Source organism: Setaria italica, chromosome V, assembly GCF_000263155.2.
Source record: "Setaria italica strain Yugu1 chromosome V, Setaria_italica_v2.0, whole genome shotgun sequence".
Classification (NCBI taxonomy): domain Eukaryota; kingdom Viridiplantae; phylum Streptophyta; class Magnoliopsida; order Poales; family Poaceae; genus Setaria; species Setaria italica.
The window spans coordinates 45,731,426-45,752,838 of record NC_028454.1 but is presented as its reverse complement, the minus strand read 5'-3'; the positions used below and the strand labels follow the sequence as shown (position 1 = coordinate 45,752,838).

General features: G+C 47.8%; 2 protein-coding genes across 2 annotated transcripts; both read left to right on the top strand.

Moving 5' to 3' along the window:
- The first annotated feature begins 8,146 nt into the window (after positions 1–8,146).
- Positions 8,147–11,874, top strand: LOC101775015 (protein indeterminate-domain 2). The gene is made up of 3 exons (XM_004971130.3): positions 8,147–8,562; positions 9,449–9,872; positions 10,911–11,874. Exons 1-3 carry the CDS (start codon positions 8,289–8,291, stop codon positions 11,788–11,790), a joined length of 1,578 nt encoding a protein of 525 aa, XP_004971187.3. The 5' UTR covers positions 8,147–8,288; the 3' UTR covers positions 11,791–11,874.
- A 7,858-nt stretch (positions 11,875–19,732) lies between these two features.
- Positions 19,733–21,176, top strand: LOC101774624 (esterase PIR7B). Its single transcript, XM_014805266.2, has 3 exons — positions 19,733–20,427; positions 20,542–20,685; positions 20,764–21,176. Exons 1-3 carry the CDS (start codon positions 20,047–20,049, stop codon positions 21,034–21,036), a joined length of 798 nt encoding a protein of 265 aa, XP_014660752.1. The 5' UTR covers positions 19,733–20,046; the 3' UTR covers positions 21,037–21,176.
- Positions 21,177–21,413: the final 237 nt, after the last annotated feature.

The window sequence follows — 21,413 nt, the reverse complement described above, 5'->3', positions numbered from 1 at the left end:
ATATAGATATATTGACTGCGCATGATGTACAACACAAAATGGCTTTACAAGGGGGGAATACATCATCTTGTGCGGACTTCCCCTCTAGAACATTTCTTCAAGCCCATGGTCCCTCCGAACTTTATTGTGAATTGCAAACTAGACCTAACTTGTTATGCATTTTGCGATGTTCGATCCAACTTTTTTGTTGTGCCGTTGGGGCACTAGAATTTTATAGTACGGATCCATCATAGGACAGTGCACAAACATACCTTCTGTCCACACCTGAGAGCAATCAAAAGACCCAATTGCTCGGGATGTGTTGGATTTCTTTACCCAAAAGGATGAAGCAAACAGGAGCAGATGGGCCCTCCTTGCTCGTTTCGGTGTTATCCTCTTCCTCCAAAACATTCACCGTCCGGATGCCATCCACCCCCTGACCTGGGCGGCGGCACCTCGAGCGCCTCCTCTGCTTCGCGCACCGCCTCAAAGAGCCGCCGCGTTCTCGCCTCGATGCAGCGACCACGGGACGCGCAGTCCGCAGCCGACGTCGGCGCCGTCGCTGTGGCTCGCATTGGTCCCCGGCGAGCAACCACGCAGACGTGAGCGTGCCAGTCTTGTTGCCTTTGAGATGAAGACGCTGCGCGCCTCGACGGCCCGAGGTTGATAGCCTTTAGGTAGACCTGCTGCTAACGGGGCGGGTGGAAACGGGGATTTCGGGGCGGGGTCTGAGATAGGCCTTGCTGGGATGGGTATGAATGGGCTGTAGTTGCTTGCGGGGTGGGCAGGACGGGTTTACTGCAAAGATGGGTTGGGCATGAGTTGGATTAGTTTCTTTCGAAGGAAAGCCGCATCTCTTTACTCGCACAGCAAGACGGCCTGCCGCCGTCGGCGGCTCCAGCCACTACCGTCGCTGCCGAACCCAGCCACTACTGTTGCCACCTCTCCCGCAAAAAAAGTCATGCGCATCCTTAGCTACCCTCCACCATCTCCTTCTCCGCATCATCATGTTCCCCTTCTCCTCATCCCCCTTTCCCTTCTTGCTAGGGATTGACTTGGCTATCAACTGCTCCAGCGTCGGCCTCGAATCCTACGACGGTGGCCTCGCTAGTCTACGGGACAAGGTTCTTGATCTGTGCGGCTCACCGAGAAGGTCCAGATTGACGGTAGCCCGTGAGCAGCTCCATTCTTGCCTGGTTCATCGGTGAGTGTTCCTAATACACAGAGATTTTTTAATTTAGATTTGCTGTCACCAAGTGTTTGTTTTGGAGTCAGGACAATTGGACAAATCCACAGCTAAATTTCTAATTGATCTGAGTCGGGAAGCAATTAAAAAAAATAAGTTTCCTATCAAATTTGGCAAGTGCCCCTATCCTATAATGTGTTAAAGAGAAGAGCCTCATTCTTCGTAGACTGAAAAGCATCATGGGTGTTGTAGTTGCATAATCATCAGTATTAGGCTGTTAACAGGCTCACTTCTTTCGTTGACTGTGCAGCCATATTTCTTCAATTCTTTCAGTCAAGTTGGCAAGTATGACATGCCACACTTGTTTTACACATGATGGAATGCAAACTGAAACATTCTTAGGTTGAACAAGTATAGCAAGTCAGTCAAGTGAGCAGCCCTCAGTTGAGATGCACAATTTGAACGCATCCTTGGATTTAACCCACTGCTCCGTGATTTGATTGCACCCACGCTAAATGGGGCGGGACGGGATGGGTTAATTAATTGAGATTTTGAGGCGGGATGGGTCTGTAATTGACTCCCATAAATTTCGGGACGGGGTGGATATAGGGCGGGTAACAGCCCCGTTAGCAGGCCTACCTTTAGCCTGTCAAGTCCTCGTTCCGATCGGGGGACGGCCACCGGAGCCCCGCTGCCGATGAGACCTCGCCGAGAGGTCCCGACGCCGCGGCCGTGGATGGCATCCTGGTGTTTTCCTTTACCTGTTCACGGACCTGACCCTGTGGGGCGTGGAGGAGGCAGGGGAAGAACGGATCGCCCCTGATCACGCGCCGTGTCGAGGCCAGCACCACATGCCTCGACACGCCCTCGCAGACCAAAGCGATCGGCAGCGGCGGCGAGCCCGAGTTCGCGGTGCAGTTGAGGTGCCGCGTGACCAAGTACATCAGGGCCGGGCGCGACCGTGGGCAGAGGCTGGTACGCGCCTACCGCGGGTCCGGCGCCGAGGCGAGCTTCGTCGCCGCTGTGCATAGGACGTCTCCCGGGAGACGAGGACAGCGGCCACGACATGATCCGGCGGCTGCTGAGGGCGATCCGCGCCGCCGCCGTCGTGGAGCTGGCGTTGGACCGACACGTCAGGTACGGCGCGCCCAGGGTGCTCCTGACGGGGTGCAAGAAGGCGGCGGCGGAGCCGGAAGGGAAGAGGGCGGCGAGTGCAGCATCTGCTTGGAGGCGTTGCGCGAGGTGGAGGCGGCGGCGGTCAATGGGGGCGTACCCGTGGAGCTGCCGGGCTGCGCGGACGCCTCCCACCGACGTGCCCGTTTTGCACCTGGACCCCGAACTGCAGAAGTATCTCGCCGAGTTCAGCCCTGATGATCTGATCCGCCCACTGCGCCGGAATCAGCAGGAACAGTTGGGCGCCGTCAAGAACGAAGCCGTGGGAAGACCTGTGTGCTGTAGCCTGAATAGTGCTAGGTTTCTCTGTGCGCACCTTGCTGCAAATTCCTAATGGAACCCGTGCCGTTCCTCGGAAACAAAGATTTGTACTCACTGTGTACTTCTCTGAAGAATATCAATGTTATTGCTATTGGTAAATAAATGCTACTTGTTGGAACAATTTTTTTCATACGCACATCTTGCTTCTTCTTCTTCTCCTTTTTTTTTTTGACAAATGCTACTGGTGAATGAACATAGATAGGTAGTCGGGCCGCCCACTGGGCTGGTTCAGACTTCATAGAGCCTTTCCAGAGGGCGGGCCTCGCAGCATGCATCCATCGTCATGATGAGAATTTTTTTATTTTTTTATTTTTTATTTTAGTATTTTGAAAAATATATGTTCTAATAAAAAAATTAGAAATCTATATATATACCGCAGTTTGAAGCAGCTATATAGCTAAATGAAACAGCGGAATTTACCTTCTCTGCGCAGCATACTTTTAAAAAATTATAAGTAATTCATATGAACTTGGATGGAGATAAACTTTATATAAAAATTGTAGATCTCGACGAGATCTACAACTTTGTAATTCAAACCTTTTTCATTTGAAGCTACCTTGGTGCTCAAATAATTAATAAAAGTTTCAGATGTAATATTGGCAGTGATACCACTGTGCTGATGACACTGATAGTGATATCTGGCCCATGTAATAACCGGGATGAATGTCCATCCATGTAATAACCGGGTGTTCACTGCAGCCGCTCCACTGTGCTGATGACACTGGTAGTGATACCACCGGGTCCTGCAATACCATGTCAAATTAACTGCGTCCTGATAACAAAACGAAAGAAACTGCAGGGTTTTGATCGAGGCGCGCGCCATTTCAACCCTCCACCTAGCTGTGTCACCAGTGCTCGTCCGCGCCACACCTGCCGTCCGGCCGGCGACGCGGGGAAGGGAAGGAGGAACAGCCGGCATGCCGGCCGGCGCTTCTCCTCCGATCAAGTCAGGGCAGGGGGAATGGATGCTTTTCGGAGACAGGCAGCCGGTTCACGTCGATGTGCACCGGCGAACAGCAGCAACTGCCGGCCGGCCGGTGCGGTGGTGTACTGGTGTGCCCGCGCGCGCGCAGAAAGCGGCTTTCTCTGCGGAATCTGACTGACCTCAGCGGTGCCAGACTGCCAGCAGGGCTGCTTGTCACTCGTAGGATTAGCAGGGAGCTTTGACTTTATAGCCACCTAGAGTAAGCGCAGCAACCTTACCCAAATCTGAAGAAAAGGAAGATATCGTCCTGTCAAATCCACTTCCTGCTGAATGACAACTCAAGAACTCCTCCTGTTTCTCTCTCTCGCCAAACCTTTTTCAGTGACTTGCGTGGGCCTGTTTGGCTCCATGGTGTTAAAGTTTAACACCCGTCACATCGAATGTTTGGATGCTAATTAGGAGTATTAAACATAGACTAATTACAAAACTAATTGCACAGATGGAGTGTAATTCGTGAGACGAATCTATTAAGCCTAATTAGTCCATGATTTGACAATGTGGTGCTACAGTAACCATTTGCTAATGATGGATTAATTAGGCTTAATAGATTCGTCACGCGAATTAGCACAGGGTTCTGCAATTAGTTTTATAATTAGCTCATGTTTAGTTCTCCTAATTAGCATCCGAACATCCGATGTGACACTGTTAAAGTTTAGCACCTCGTATCCAAACACCCCCAAAGCGAGATCAATTTTAAATGTTCCCGTTTGAGTAATCCTCGTCAGACCATCGCATCAGCTGGGTTACTCCAGTACTCCGCTGATCCGACTGACACTGCACTGGTTGTGTTGTCTTATCTGAACGGATTCTGAAACGCTCGTTGGTTTTTCAGGCGACGAGGGACACAATTGTGAAGTCCTCCTCAGCCTTACTGTTACCTGGCTGCTGCTGTGTTAGGCTGCTTTAAACTTTCCTTGTTACTGTGAGCCAATAATGAGCGCTGGGATTAGGTGTTGACGTGCCATCGATCAAGCGGCGAAGATTCTGGACGCGGCTCATTTATGAACCGAGGCGCCAATGATTTAGTAGTAGTGGTGTGTAAACTTACATGTAGCCCTCTAGCTCTCTGTATCTACATGTAAACTTACAAGTAGCCCTCTAGCTCTCTGTATCTACAGTGTTCTATTTTCTTTGAAATGACGTGATCTTCTCTCTTTCTCTGCAGGCACCTTCAATACTCTCTTGTTTGTACCCTGCCTATAATTTTTATTCTCTAGCTGTGCTTGAGGCCTTGCTGTGCTCATACGCTATTCTACTTCTACAATTGCGAGGCACTTATAATTTGTCATCTTTCGTCTCCAAGAAAAGCTTCATTCACTGGTGGTGAAATCAGGGATAGACAGTGTATCAGATCGATGGTGCATCATCTGAAAATCTTCAGACCTAAACATAGGCAGTACACCAACAGGACAAAATCGAAGATCTGAATTTTCTTCAGATCTGAACTGAAAGAATCCAGCTCAAGCAAGCAGCAGCAGGTAGGCCTCACCTTGGTGATGTCTGCAGAGGGAGATGCTACCGTATTGATCAATTGATCATTATCAGCCGCTGTGACCTACTTTTAATTAACAAAACAAATTCCACGAAAAACAAGTATACAAGATTGCGGCCGGCCTCGAACCTCCGCGGCAAGAACGAGTGGTACGGGTTGCCAGTAAGTTAATATTCAGCTCCCAATTGCTGACCAAAATCTGCCTGCTGTCACGGATTGAAGAACAGGTAAGCACACAGGCATAGCATGTTTCCTCTTTCAGAAGTGATCACTGCAGCAAGCATGGACTGCTCCAAAAGAACATGCAACGCTGCGATGAAAACAAAACTGGAGAAGACAAAGTAAATTTTTTTTAGAGGGAATTGTTTTTTGACAGGAAGAAGACAAGTAAAGTGTCAAAGCATCAGTACTGCTACAGACTATGCGCAACTATGACAATGGTAATATACTGATATTCATTCCACAAGCTAAGCTCGTACGGAAGAAACTAAACTAAGCAGCTAATTAACTAAGCGATCAGTCATCACTACTCACTAGACTCGTTATAGCCTAAATAGCCTAATCTAGAGAGGACAGTGATCTATGGGGCTTTCACTGAATAATCAACCATTTCAGCTAGTACTAGCAGCTAGCTAACTCGATCAGCTGAAAGAAAAGTCTGGGCGAAATAATCCTCAAGGAATATGTTACGTTTCCTTTCCCTCTCCATCACTCTACCTCACGATCGGTGTTGTCGAACATCCAAGGCACGGCACGGCATCGCTGTAGCCTGTAGGTGACATACATACTCAATCAATCGTGCTGCTGTCGATCTACAAGTCTTGAGAACATCATGTCTTGAAACCCGGCCTAAAGCAAAGCGATATATGCAGTGCACTGAACCTGAATTCATCCTTCGCAGTTGTTCCCTGTCAAAACTTCCTAACTTTTATCAAATTTACACGGAAATATAGAAATATCTACGACGTTGAACTAGTTCCACTAGATAGACCATAAATATATCTTAATAATACATGTATTTGACATTATAAATACTGATAATTTTTTCAATAAATTTGATCAAAATTAGATAAATTTTATTTAGGATAAAAACTAAAATGATCTATAATTTGGAACCAATACAGTATCGGCTATTCAAATGTAACCGCTTGGATGATAATTGATATGCACTACATCGATCAATCTTTCTCCAAGTTGGTAGGATGTACTCCTGAGATTAACATAGGCATTAACTACATTGACAGTGGAATTTGTTTTCTGTTTTAGAGAGAGAGAGAGAGAGAGAGAGAGAGAGAGAGAGAGAGAGAGAGAGAGAGAGAGAGAGAGAGGAAACAGTTCTAGATGACGAGGGAACTGTTGGTTTTCAGACAGTTGCATGCAGTACCTTTGTTTCTTGTCATCGTGTACTTATTATTTGCAGCAGAAATCATTGGCGCATGCATCTTGTTTCTTCACATTGTGTACGAACTCCACCAGCCGTGCCAGTCGTTGTCGCAGGCCAAATAACTGAGTTACGCGTGGACACATTTTCGTAAGTGAGTTACGAAGCATACAAGCAAGGCAAACTTAACGTTCTTGAATAGAAAAACAAAGTTAATTACCATTTTATTACCTGCGTGTAAGCAACAGGGATGGTACAGGTAGCAACTGATTTTGTCACGCTCTGTACACTCTGAAAAAGACACATCAGTGGTATGGTGATGTAGAAATCGGTACTAGTAGCTACTTAGTAGCATTTCGTAGGGACGATTTCGCCTGAGAGATCAAATCAGCGCTGAAAAATTTGTCACACAAATGTGATATAACGAGCAGACGTAGAAAAGGCAGTGCTCAGTTTTCTTACAAAGTGATTTTTGTTTCATTATTAGGATAAGGCTTTGATTACAATTATTAAATATATCAGTTACGATGATACAAAAGTCATAATTATAAGCAAAGTATTTTTAATATGCATTATAACATCGATTTGGCGTAAAAGTTTATGTTTTAGTAGAGTAATTGTTGGTTAAAGACTTGTCCTAACAAAAAGGAAATAAACACTATAATTATAGCTGGACCATGATACATTTCTAGGAGGACACTAAATTTTAATTTCTAAATTCTACGGTTCCAAATAATGGGCAGCACTTATAGTGCATGTTAGTGTTAAAAATAGTTAAAGTATTGGTTCGGACCAAATTAAGAGAAAGTTCCAGCATATTCAAGAACTGAGAGGTTGGTGCTACAAGGAAGATTGGTTTTGGGGATCGCATTTTTAAACTGCAATTTTTATAGCCGCTCGATTGAAAACGAGGGTATGCATGCAAGCGCCCTAGGGCAAGAAAACAAGGAAAAACAAGAAGGCGATCAACTTGACCGCAGCAGGTTGCTGTCATGGCAAGCTATTAACCCAGGAAACTTGGCATTGTCTGTAGCCGGCCGATCGACCCCGAGGGAGGAAACAACAAAGGCCAGTAGATCCAAACGATGCAGCACATAGTATCTTTATAAAATTCTCTCCTGCGGGTAGCCATACATATATATATACTATCTTCGTATTAAAATATTTGTCGCTGTTGATCACGACGCTTGACCATTAATTTTATTCATAAAATTATGTAAGTATTATTTGTTTTATTTGTAAGTTATTTTATCATCAAAGGTATTTTAAGCAAGACTTATCTTCTCGTATATGTGTAACAAATTTTGAATAAGATGAATTGTCAAACGTCGTAAGAAAAAATCAACAGCGACAAATATTTTGATACAGAGGGAGTACATTATACATGCTACAGAGGTTCTCCCTCCCTCCCTCCCTCACTCTCTCTCAATCTCGATACATTCTATAATATCATGTGCATTAAAGTCAGCACTGACACACATACGGAAAAAGACAGGCGCTACTAGCAGTAGTACATCGTCGTAAGGTAAATTGGAATGTGGTGAGGTGTGAAAAGCAGCATGGGAAGGAAATGGCTGGATAAATACGAGGCCAACCCCCTCCCTCCCTTCTTCTGTCGTGTCTCAGAACTGAAGATAACACACTCTCTGGCGCCAAGAGGCAAGAAACAAAAGCCTAGCTAGAGATGTAAAAGGTGTCTGTCCTGCCAAATTGTTCTTCTGATCCTTGCAAGGAAGAAGAGTGTGTAGTTTTGGCGCTTGTGCGTGCGTGTATGCAAGTTAGTTGCTTGCCATCCATGTCGGGAGTGGCTGCAAGGGAGTGTGCCGGCAGCTTCTCTTCTGTGAGCAGCAATACTGCAAGGGAGGTGGAGGAAGAGTTCTTGCAGCATCAGCAGCAGCAGTTCCACACCAAGCCTCTTGTCCTTGGTAGCCCGCCGGAGATGGGCAACGACGACGGTGATCTCCAGCGCGTCACCGGCCCATCGGAGCTGCCGCCGCCCGCCCCGCCGACGGTGAAGAAGAAGAGAAGCCTTCCGGGGACACCAGGTGCGTGCATACTAGCTAATCCTTAACGATCTTAGTCATGGTGACCTCCAGAATAATTAATACTACATATGTAGTAGTAGTTTGTTCTTGGGGAAATTGATATATGACGCTGGAGTATTATTGAATTGATTCCCTCCTATTAGTATATGATCCACAGCCTGTACTCTTTGATCGATCTTTGTGTTCTTTCGGAAATTCGGCCATCATTGGTAGGCAAGGCAAGTCAATTATGACGGTAACTGTTTATTAGCAGTCCAAATCTCCCTTTCACCGAAGACTAGCGTGATAAGATGACGACAGACATACTGTAAGGGAATATTTGAACATTATAGTTTGTAGAAATTTGAGTTAGATACATATACAGGTAGATCTAACGCTATTCAGAACATCCTTTTAATGCAAATGATCGACAAGCTAGCCACCAGTAGAAAACGATCCAAGAGCTGAAAATTTCGAAAGTTTACTTGGTAAATAAAAGTTCTTGTTATGATTCTTCAGCCTCAATACATTTTGTTTTCAAGCTAGCTAGCTAGCTTCCACTATTATACCGCTTTACAAACAATGCAACATTCTTCTCGAGGAAACTAAAAATCAGCTGACAGTCTTTGTCACTTTGAAATGATCTTTTTACGACAGAAATGACTCAGATAATGCTATCTCCTCAGTTAGACAACCTTTTTTGGTTTTAGCTAACGATGTTTAAATCATTCGAATTACATTGATTTATAGCACGACGACTGGACACCCTAGCTGCAATGCAAGGGGGCTAGGTCAGTGCTTCCATTGCTGCGTGCCTTGTATTTTGATGTGAACAACTCTATCTGACGACGCGCGTCTTGCATTGCATGCACCTGTGTATGTGTATAACGAACCAACGACGATGAAGACCCGAGCGCGGAGGTGATGGCGCTGTCGCCGCGGACGCTGATGGCGACGAACCGTTTCGTGTGCGAGATCTGCCACAAGGGTTTCCAGCGCGACCAGAACCTGCAGCTTCACCGGCGCGGGCACAACCTGCCGTGGAAGCTGCGGCAGCGCGGCGGCGGGGACGGCGCCGCCGCCGGCGGCGGCGGCCCTCCCCGGAAGCGCGTGTACGTGTGCCCGGAGGCGTCGTGCGTGCACCACAACCCGGCGCGGGCGCTGGGTGACCTGACGGGGATCAAGAAGCACTACTGCCGCAAGCACGGGGAGAAGAAGTGGAAGTGCGAGCGGTGCGGGAAGCGCTACGCCGTGCACTCCGACTGGAAGGCGCACGCCAAGGTCTGCGGCACCCGCGAGTACAAGTGCGACTGCGGCACCGTCTTCTCCAGGTCAGTTTGCATCGTATCTGTTCTCTCTTCTCTGCGCATTACTAATTTCTTCATGCATGTTTTGTTCCTCTCTTGCTACCTAAACTATCTACCTTAGGAGTAGCTTATAGTAATCTTAAGCTGAAATGATCAATGGACGTCACCAATCGTTGAATCCTATAGCTTGGGGAAGACCAAGGTGGATTTGTTTTTCTACCACCCCGACCTCAAAGTCCGTGCGTGCTCGGATTCATTCTCCTGACGACCAAACTGTACTCCATCGCCATCACACTCACACCGTTGTACCACCCATAGCCATAACTCGCAGTACAGAACAATGCATGTACTGATCATATATCGAGCTGCGCTGCGCTTACTGCCGCAGTGAAAGAAAGAGTTCGTCGATGACATGCATGGCGATGACAAAGCTGAAGAATTCATAGCATGCATGTGCGTTTTGCGTAGGGCGCGAACGAGCACGATGGTCATGTGTTTTGCATCCGTGTGCATGTTTCCTCCAAAATACTAACTTTGGCACTATGCAAAAAAAAGATTCCCCATCATATCAAACTTGCGGTACATGAAATACTGAATGTAGACGAAATCAAAAACTAATTGTATAGTTTTGTTGTACTTTACGAGACAAAACTTTTGAACCTAATTAGTCAATATTTGGATAATAATTCACAAATAAAAACGAAATACTACAGTTGCGCTACAGTAATTTTGATTATCCAAATTTGGGCAAGCCCTAGTCGTGAAACCAGAGATTTCAAAGGCCCGAGAATACCGCCACCACCACTAGCTCAGCGAGTCATGCATGGATATCAGTGTGTAGTTGCTGGGCCCTCCTCCTGACAACCGATTTGACCACTCGTGCAGTTCGGTCCCAAAAGCCCACGTTCCACAGTGTCGCCATGCATACGAGCACGGTACTCGCAACTGCATCCTGCAAGTCTGTTGTTACTGCAGCAGGAGTACTTTGTTTCCGATGCATCTCACCACTTAACTGCTCGTGTTCCACTGTTCATGTTGGTACACCACCTGACCACCGCACAGGCGGGACAGCTTCGTGACGCACAGGGCATTCTGCGACGCCCTGGCCCAGGAGAACAACAAGCTGGCGCAGCCCATGAACATGGCCACGGTGGCCTCGGCGCTCCAGGGCCACGCCCACCACCTCGCCTTGCCGCCGTCCCACGCCGACGACCTCGATGCTGCCGCCGAGGACGACGCCGACGCCGACTTCAACCTCGACACCAAGAGCCCGCAGCTCAGGTTGCAACCCACCACCATGTCCGACGCCGCCAACACGCCGTTCCTGCCGCCGCCGCTCAGCATGGCCGGGTGCATGCTCTCCAGCCTCGCTGCCGCGAGGCCTGCGCCGTCGCCATCGACGACATTCTTCAGCGGCGCCAAGATAGGCATTGACGGGCCTAGCGGTCCCACCGGTACCATGGGCTTTTCGCCGGCGGGCTCGGCGAGCATGTCCGCGACGGCGCTGCTGCAGAAGGCCGCGGAGATGGGCGCGACCACGAGCGGCGGGTACGGCGCGGGCTTTCCCACCACCGTCGGCTTCGGGCCCATGTTGGGTGGGCCTGACCGTTTCCCCAGTCCGTTTGGGCCTCTGAAGGCTGCCATGGAGCCGCCGTATGATGGGCAGCCGTTGTTGGGCCAGACACAGCTAGTTGGGCTCGACGTAGGCAGGCTACTGCTGCCTATGCCGCCGGGTCAGCAGCTCTACGGCGGCCATGGTGGTGGGGTCGGCTCGATGACCAGGGCCATCGGATCGCTGATGCACGGCGGCCAGCAGCAGCAGCAGATGGTGGAGCACCGCCGGCCGGACGATCTGCGCGTCGTGGATTACCTCGGCGTCGATGAGCAAAGGAGCTTTAGCGGTGTGAGCTCGTTCGGGCCTCACATCGGTCCATGGACCTAATATCCTTGTAGGATGCTTCACATGACATAAAATTCAGTACTGTGCTTGGATGATGACAATTCGAATGTCAAAAATTTAAAACGAGCGCGCAGTGTCCTAACTTTTTTGCAGAGAGAACGGAGAAGTTCAGGTTGACGTTTGATCAGGTGGGGAGGAAAAGACAAATATATTGTCGTGGTTTTTCCGGAGCTGACTGAGGCGGGCCGGCCCACGTAGAAGATGAGGGTATTCTGGTAAATCTAGATCACCCGGTTCCCCGGAAACCCTAACGAACAAAATCACCCTTATATATACCGCGGCTTTCCCCCGTCTGCCGCAATCCTCTCGGCTGCGGCCACGGGAATCGCCAGGATTGATTAAAAATCGGCTGAGATGGGAGCTCGTCTTCGGTTACTCTGTATTTTCTCATTGGATTTTGTTTGTTTTCCCTTCTTGTTTGCGTTTGGATTTTGTTTGTTTTCCCTTCTTGTTTGCGTTTGCGTATGGTTCTAATTGGAGGCTGTGATGACCAAAAAATACCTACCTATTTTCTGAATCCTGACGAGAGAATCCAATGGATCCTTCTGAGCCTTCAATATCTACGCGATTTTTCGCTTATTGTTCTGTTCTTCGGTTTGCTTTGTATCTTTTTTCGAATAGGTTTTATGCAAAGAGGAAGGATTTTGTCCGGTTGATGTGATGATAAGCTTTCACAGAAACTCCAGTGTTGACCAAAAATTCAGACTACAATTATCTGATCAACTCCAAAATCTTGTTTTTAATAGTGTTTCCTTTTGTGTGTCCTGAACAAAAACACCCCTGTTTGTTTACACCCTGATAAGACTCTGCGATCTGTGCACAATAAGCCGATGCTCTGGATGATAAAAGCAGGAAGGAAGCATGGTAGTGTGTACAGAGATGAAACGGTCTGCATGTCTGCTTGCTGTGATGCCTTCGGTCTTTGATCTCGCAGGCCTGGATTTGACCTACACTCTGATTTTTAAATGCCAAAATTACTGAATCTGTCAGAATTCTCTGTATTCACTTTGCAGTTCGTTGATGCTAAAGAGAACGACAATAAGTGTAACTGTGAACTTTATTAATCTAGACAGGCAAAAAACTACTTTTATGCTAATGGTATGCGAAGCCAGTTCTGAATGAGCGCTTCACGAGGAAGTAGCTCATGGCACTGATACTAATTAGGAGTATTAATTATAGATTATTTACTAAATTCATTAAACGTTACCGTTTAGCCTCCATCTATATAATTAGTTTTATAATTAATTCATATTTAGTCCTTCTAATTAGCCTCCAAATATTCAATCAACGTGACACGGATTAAATTTTAACTCCAGCCCAAACATCCCCAATTTGCAACTGAGCTTGTCAGCAGAGCTGACGTCACATTGTTGCAGACTTGCAGTGAAGGGCCAACTGCTGAGACGAAACCTTTCCACAGCTATTATTGCAATTTGAAACAAAAATCCAAAGAGATAATATTTTCCTCAGGACCACATGAAGCGATAAGCCCTTAAAAGACAGTAATAATTTAGATATGTCTGGCCTGCAGAATTAGAGTGGAATCGACTGGCTGACAGCTACTCTCGATCGGCCGCATTCTAAAGAATTCAGTCTTCAGTCTTCTACGGAGTACATGATATTGATAAGTGATCCTGGCTGGGACCCGGTAGTGAGAAATCGCGGTTGCACGTTCCCATTCCCAGATTGGCACAAAGGGAACTGCAGCGGCGCCTCCGCCCCGAGTGGCATCGCCGGCCGGCAGACGGCAGTGTTGAAGCCGTAGCACGCGCCTGCTGAAGCGCCGGCAAGAAGGATGGAGAGCGGCGGCGGCGGCGGCGGCAAGCACTTCATCCTCGTGCACGGCCTGTCGCACGGCGGGTGGTGCTGGTACAAGGTGGTGGCGAGGCTGCGCGCCGCCGGCCACCGGGCGACGGCGCTCGACATGGCCGCGTCCGGGGTGGACCCGGCGCGCCTCCACGAGGTGGCGTCGTTCGAGGAGTACTCGCGCCCGCTGCTGGACGCGGTGGCCGCGGCGCCCGACGGCGAGAGGCTGGTCCTGGTGGGCCATAGCCTCGGCGGGCTCAACGTCGCCCTCGCCATGGAGAGGTTCCCAAGCAAGGTCGCAGCCGCCGTGTTCCTGGCCGCGTCCATGCCGCGCGTCGGCAGCCACATGGGCATCACCATTGAAGAGGTCAGCTAAAATCTTTCTTGGTTAGTGCTATGATAACATCACCGCTGCCATGAATCAGTTACTGGGCGGCCAATTGGCCACGCTTTATGATAAACGGAAAGAACATGTCATACTATTTTCGCGAAATGCTTCACATACAACCAATCCAGTCATTTTCGCCGCTCTTGATTTGCATGCTAGTTCATGGAGCAGTGCTAATACCTTTTCTTTTTGTTTGTGCTAGTTCATGGAGACGATCGAACCAGGTTTTTTCATGGACAGCGAAACGATGGTTCAAATGGACTGATGCCACAGCATGAGGATCAAATGGTGCCCTCGCAAATTGAGCATCTACAGTCAGGTGGCCCAATCACTCAAAAGAAAATCTCCTTTGCAAAGAAGCTGACGGACTCACTACTGCCCCAGCCTGAACTTACAGTGGCCAAAGGGAAGGCTGTCAGGAACACAGATAACAATCTCCAGCATAGCAAGAAGGAAACTCCAGCTTCAAGGAAGAGTGCCCGTATTGCCAGTAAAAAGAAACCAGACCTCACTATGGAGGAGCAGGCTACTGCTTTGTTGATGAGAAAATGTGGCCTTCTGGATGAAAACAAAATCCCAAATTCAGAGACACACAACAAGTTCAGAGCCCACTTCATTGAACCTCTGGAGCAACAGACAGTTGGAAATGTTAGAGAAACTTTTGGGATCAGTGAAGGGAATGGCGCTGATGTTTTAGGCGTCATTGCAATCAATGCAGAAGCATGAAGCAAGGATGAAGGCTGGGCTGTGGGTGCGGTGTGTGTGTGTGTTTCTTAGTTGTCGAGGTGCCATGGTACTTTTGTACCTGAGCAGCCATGTTTGTTGGGTGTTGTCTTCGTCTCCCACTGCTTGTGTTACCCTCCACCTGTATGCACCCCACGCCCAGATTTATGTCTGTAGTTTGTCTTCAGTACTCAAGAGTAGCTTTGGTCCAGTGTTTGTGTGTCACCTTCCCTCAGGGGCTAGCCTTTGGAGGAAAGGTTTGGGTGAGATTGTACCTATTTTCCATGAATTGTCAAAAGTGTGTTATGCTTAACTGGAATGTAAGGGGGCTGAATAACTCAGCCAGGAGAGGAGTGGTGAAGGATCTAGTCTTTGACACAAGATGCACTGTAGCTTGTCTTCAGGAAACAAAAATTCAGCATGTTGACACTGCTGTGGTAAATGAAACATTGGGCCATCAGTTTATACAAAACTTTGTATTCCTCCCTGCTCAACAGACTAGAGGAGGAGCCTTGCTAGCAGTGCATCAGGATTTCTACAAAATAATAGATTCGAGGGTTGGAACTTTCAGTGTCTCAGCTAAGATTGAAGCCACGACCTCATTGCAAGAGTGGTGGCTTACAGTTGTATATGGTCCACAAGGGGACAGTGAGAAACTTCAATTCTTACAGGAATTAAGGATGATCAAGCAACAGATACCTGAGAAGTGGCTAGTCATTGGTGACTTCAATATGATACTGTCAGCAGAAGACAAAAGCAACAACAACCTGAACAGGAGATTAATGGGGGAATTCAGGAAACTGATAAATGATTTGGAACTGAAGGAGCTAAGATTAAGAGGAAGGAAGTTCACATGGTCAAATGACACTACACAGACCAGGATAGATAGAGCGTTCTGCACAGTTGAGTGGGATCTCATGTTGCCCAATTGCTCCCTGCAAGCTGCATCGTCATCTGTATCAGACCACTGCCCACTGCTTTTGGTTGGTAATTCAGATGTTAAAAAATATAGGGGCCTGAGATTCGAAAGCTTCTGGCCCAGGATCCAAGGATATATGGAGGTGGTTATGGAAACATGGGGAAGAGACATTCAGGTGCAAAACCCATTTCTGAGGCTTCACATCAAAATGGAAAGGTTGGGAAAAGCTCTGAGAAAATGGTCTAGGTCCAAGATAGGGAACAACAGGCTATTGTTGTGTGCTGCTAAACAACTTGTGGCGATACTTGACGTGGTACAGGAATCCAGACAACTGACTGAGCTAGAGTTGGCACTTAAAAGAGATCTTAAAGCAAAAATCCTGGGAATGACTGCTGTAGAAAAGCTCAGAGTTAAACAACAGTCCAGATTAGCACACATCAAAGCAGCAGAAGCTCAAGCTAAAATATTTCATGTTCACCTCAATGGCAGGAAAAGAAAGAATTTCATTCAAACTTTGGAGGCTGAAGGCAGAAACATCCATTTACATGAGGAAAAGGAAGAGCACATTTTTCAGCATTTTAGTAAGCAATTTGGGCTGGTACCACAGAGATCACACACCCTGGATTGGGACACCATTCAACTGAATAAGCTCCAGGAAAACAACCTGGAGGATGAATTTACTGAGGAAGAAGTCTGGGAGGTCATTTCCACCATGGCCTCTGAAAAAGCTCCTGGCCCTGATGGCTACATAGGGATGTTTTTCAAAACAGCTTGGGAATGTGTCAAGCAGGATGTAATGACAGCAATAAACTATTTTCACCAGCAACATGGTCAGCATTTTGGGCAAATAAATAAGGCACACATTGTACTCATACCAAAAACAGCAGAGGCAAAATGTCTGAACAATTACAGACCAATTAGCTTAACACATAGTGTGGCAAAAATCATATCAAAGCTGCTAGCCAACAGATTGCAGCCACATCTTCAGCAACTAGTCTCAAGAACACAAAGTGCCTTCATCAAGCATAGAAGCATCCAGGATAACTTCATGTTCACACAGAATTTAGTCAAGAATCTGCACCGTGCAAAGAAAGCAACAATTTTTCTGAAGCTTGATATCAAAAAGGCTTTTGACAGTGTCAGGTGGGATTACTTGATAGAGGTTTTGCATCAAATGGGTTTTGGGCCTAGATGGAGGGAATGGATTACAATCTTGCTGTCCACTGCAACCACCTCAGTACTTCTCAATGGAGCAAGAGGGAAATGGTTTAGGCATAGAATTGGGCTACGTCAGGGGGATCCTCTCAGCCCCCTTCTCTTCATTCTGGCCATGGAACCACTGCACAGAATGTTTCAGGTTGCAGAAATACAAGGGCACCTAACCCCAATTCAACACAGATCAACCAGGGCAAGGCTCAGCTTGTATGCCGATGATGTGGCCATTTTCCTGAAGCCAGACGGTGAGGAAATGAAAGTAATTAGTGATATCCTTGATGACTTTGGGCTGGCTTCTGGGCTCATCACCAACAGAACTAAAAGTGCAATTTACCCTATCCAATGCAATGGCCTCAATTTGGAAGAAGTGGTGCAAAACTTCCAGTGCCCGGTGAAATCCTTCCCATGCACATATTTAGGGTTGCCTTTACACACAAGGGCCCTAAGACGAGTAGATGTACAGCCATTGATCGATAAAGTTGCCTCCAGGTTACCTACTTGGAAAGGCAGGCTACTCAATAAAGCAGGCAGACTAACTTTGGTAAACACAGTCCTCTCAGCAATCCCAACATATTTCCTCACTGTGTTTGCTCCAAAGAAATGGACAATCAAGCAAATTGATAAAATTAGGAGGAACTTCCTCTGGAAAGGAGCAGATGAAGCCAATGGAGGACATTGCCTTGTCAGATGGATCAATGTGATGAAGCCTAAGAAACTAGGAGGATTGGGCCCCTTGAATCTGGAGTTTTTTAGCCGAGCACTGAGGCTAAGGTGGGTATGGTACCAGTGGCGAGAACTGGATAGAACTTCAGCTACAAGCGATGCACCAGTTAATGAAGTTGATCTGCAACTCTTCAGAGTCAGCACAGTAGTTACAATTGGAAATGGCCACACAGCGCAGTTTTGGAATTCCTCCTGGTTGGATGGTAAAGCTCCAAGAGACATCGCCCCAAATCTCTACAATCTTGCGTGGAGAAAGAATAAGACAGTCCATGAGGAGATCATTGAGCACAATTGGACTAGAGGGCTCTGGAGAATGAATTCAGTTACAGAAATGGCAGAGTTTCTTTTACTGTGGGACTCAGTTCAGAACATAACTCTAAATGATCAGCCTGATGCAATTACCTGGAGATGGTCTGCAAACGGAGAGTACAGTGCCAAGACAGCGTATCTAGCTCAGTTCAGAGGATCCTATTGCACATTCCAACCAGCAGCTATTTGGAGGGCGCAAACTGAGGGCAAACACAGGTTTTTCACTTGGCTACTGCTGCAACAAAGGATCTTAACCGCTGACAGGCTTCTTGCACGAAATTGGCCATGCAACCCTGTCTGCCCTCTCTGCCAGGTGGAGCTTGAAACTGCTACACATTTGTGTCTCCAATGTCCATTCGCGTTGCAAGTTTGGCGAAAGGTCAGTGATTGGGCAAGTGGTATGGTTACTGTGCCATTGGCCGGTTCAGAGCTTCAGACATGGTGGTGTTCATCCATCAATGCGGCCGCGAAGGAAAAGAGACGAGCAACAGCAGCAGTTCTCATTTACACGGCATGGAATCTATGGAAAGAGCGTAATAGGAGGATTTTCGATGGAATTCAGTGCTCGGAGCTGCAAGTTTTCTTCTTTATCAAAGAAGAAATTCAACTTCGACAGAAGGCCTGTGGCACGCCGAGTGTCGACTAGGAGCAGCATAGTGCATCTTAGAGCTATGAGATCGGAGTTTATATTTCATCATGTAATCTTATTTATGTAAACGGTTCACTCATCTCTCTCCTTATATGATATGGCAGTGCTCCTGCCCCTTTACGTTTCAAAAAAAAGAAACGATGGTTCTAAATACAGAGCAAGGACCTCGAAATGCAGTTCTATTTGGGCCCAACTTATTGGCGGCCAAAGTGTATGATCAATGCCCAGCCGAGGTAATAGAAGATAGAGTTACATTGTCACAAATAACGGCGCGCACACATGGAATTTTAACAAAAGACAACCATATGTTAACAAAACACATTATAATCATTTCCTTTCCCCTTCAAAAAACAAAATAAATTTTGTATGGTCTGAAGTGAATAGATTATTTGACAAATAAGTGAATTTTGTATGTTTTGTATTGTCGGGTAGGATCTTGAGCTAGCGAAGCTTTTGCTAAGACCCGGCAGCCAGTTCATGGAGGACCCGATGATGAAGGACGAGACGTTGCTCACGGATGGCAACTACGGGTCGGTGAAGAGGGTGTTTGTGATCGCCAAAGCTGATGGTAGCAGCACTGAGGATGCGCAGCGCCGGATGGTGGACCTAAGCCCTGGTGCGGAAGTCGAGGAGATCGCTGGAGCTGATCATATGGCCATGCTCTCCAAGCCGACGGAGCTCTGTGAAGTTCTGCTCAAGATTGCCAACAAGTACGATTGAGCACAGGAGATCAATGAATGTTTCAGGCCGTAAGCTGTACTGTAATTGCAGCTGCGCCGAGCGCGTGAAGCGAAATTTGAACCAGAGAAATGGTGAAGTCACAGATGAAGATGATGGTCAGACGTCACGCAGATTGAGACCGGAGTTGATCAGGTCGACAATTCGTTGGCCAGATGTTATTTTCACTGATGCGATGCATCTTGTATCTTAAGGCAGGTCCAAACAAGCGCACGTTTTCTTTGTCACGTTTGACTGTTCGCTCCTTCTTGCGCCATAAGTTCATGAGCTCCTATAAACAAAATAAAGCCACGTTTTTTTTTGAAAAATGCATTGCTATCATCTTGAAGACGGCAGGAAACATCACCGTCTTCTCCCAAATGGATCGCATCCAGCAATGGCAGTAGAGCACCATCAGCAAGCACTTCTTGATCCATGGCATTAGGTATTTAGATGCCGTGAGACGGAATAAAATGCTTGAGTTTGCTTCCACCGTCTCAACATAAGTGAATTGAAATTAATTCGCGCATCACCGACTCAGTATAGAATTGTCCATTATTCAGTAAACAGAAGCCAGCTGCTTCTTCTTGCAGCAGAAGATGAGATGATCAACTTGATGAAGAAGAAACACACCCAAGACAATCTCTTACTCGCACTGGCACATCATCACCACATCTATATAATCATCAAGCCCCACATCGCTTGAAGGCCGTGAATCCGAAGGCAGACAGCGGCATCGATCGATCGCAAACTCCACACCAACAAGCACAACAGATCAAGCGATCAACGATGGACGGCGGCGGCAAGAAGCATTTCATCCTGGTGCACGGGCTCTGCCACGGCGCGTGGTGCTGGTACAAGGTGGCCACGCTGCTCCGGGCGGCGGGGCACCGCGTGACGGCGCTCGACCTCGCCGCGTCGGGCGCCCACCCGGCGCGCCTGGACGAGGTGCGCTCCTTCGAGGAGTATTCGGGCCCGCTGCTGGACGCGGTCGCCGCCGCGGCGCCGCCCGGCAGCGGCGGCGAGCGGCTCGTCCTAGTCGGCCACAGCCACGGCGGGCTCAGCCTCGCGCTCGCCCTGGAGCGGTTCCCGCGCAAGGTCGCCGCCGCCGTGTTCGTGGCCGCGGCGTTGCCCTGCGTCGGCAAGCACATGGGCGTCACCACAGAGGAGGTACTCTGTTCCATCGTTCCAAACTGACGCGTCACAAACTACTAGTGTTACCTTGTGGTAGCACCAAGTCATGTTATTAATTTTACAAAGAAAAAAAAATATATTGCGATGCAGTTCATGAGAAGAACTGCTTCTGGAGGCCTGCTCATGGACTGCCAAACGGTGGCCATCAACAGCAGCAACAGCAACAATGGAGTGGCAATCGTGATGGGTCCAAGGTTCATGGAAGAAAAATATTACCAGCAAAGCCCAGCCGAGGTACGTGACGTCCTGTTGGTTGTTCATATCTGCACCAGATCGACACGTAGGCACGTGACATGAACCAAATGTTTGCAGGACCTGACCCTGGCGAAGCTGCTGGTGAGGCCTGGGAACCAGTTCCTGGAGGACCCGGTGATGAAGGACGAGGCGCTGCTCACGGCCGGCAACTACGGGTCGGTGAGGAAGGTGTTCGTGGTGGCCAAGGCCGACGGCTCCAGCACCGAGGAGATGCAGCGCTGGATGGTGGACATGAGCCCCGGCACGGAGGTCGAGGAGATCGCCGGCGCCGACCACGCCGTCATGAACTCCAAGCCCACCGAGCTTTGCGACGTCCTGCTCAGGATATAATATAGCCAACAAATACGACTAGAATAATATAAAGATTAATCTTGGTGCTCGTAGTATTGTATTTCATGGAAGACTATATAAGCCAGCTCGTTACACGCTGGGCACTGTCGTTATGGAATAAAAATGCTTGCATTTCCTTCCGATAACGCAGCCACGTGGATTCCCAACAGAATGGTGCCATTCGGTCAAATCAATCCTGATGATTGATGAAGAATACCTGACCTGAGTTTTTTTTCTTTGGGTCTGTTCGCTTCAGCTTATAAGCCGGCTGAAAAGCTGAAACGGCTGATTTGTTGTGAGAGAAAAACACTATTTGGTGGCTGATAAGCCGGCTGAATAAGCTGAAGCGAACAGGTCTTTTTTACTCTTTTCTTCCT

Bases quoted from the DNA above. Each gene is read 5' to 3' on its own strand.
- LOC101775015 (XM_004971130.3), top strand. From the start codon at position 8,289: ATGCAAGTTAGTTGCTTGCCATCCATGTCGGGAGTGGCTGCAAGGGAG. The intron at 8,563-9,448 runs GTGCGTGCATAC...ACGACGATGAAG, and splicing joins AAGCCTTCCGGGGACACCAG to ACCCGAGCGCGGAGGTGATG. The intron at 9,873-10,910 runs GTCAGTTTGCAT...ACCACCGCACAG, and splicing joins TGCGGCACCGTCTTCTCCAG to GCGGGACAGCTTCGTGACGC.
- LOC101774624 (XM_014805266.2), top strand. From the start codon at position 20,047: ATGGACGGCGGCGGCAAGAAGCATTTCATCCTGGTGCACGGGCTCTGC. The intron at 20,428-20,541 runs GTACTCTGTTCC...ATTGCGATGCAG, and splicing joins TGGGCGTCACCACAGAGGAG to TTCATGAGAAGAACTGCTTC. The intron at 20,686-20,763 runs GTACGTGACGTC...AAATGTTTGCAG, and splicing joins ACCAGCAAAGCCCAGCCGAG to GACCTGACCCTGGCGAAGCT.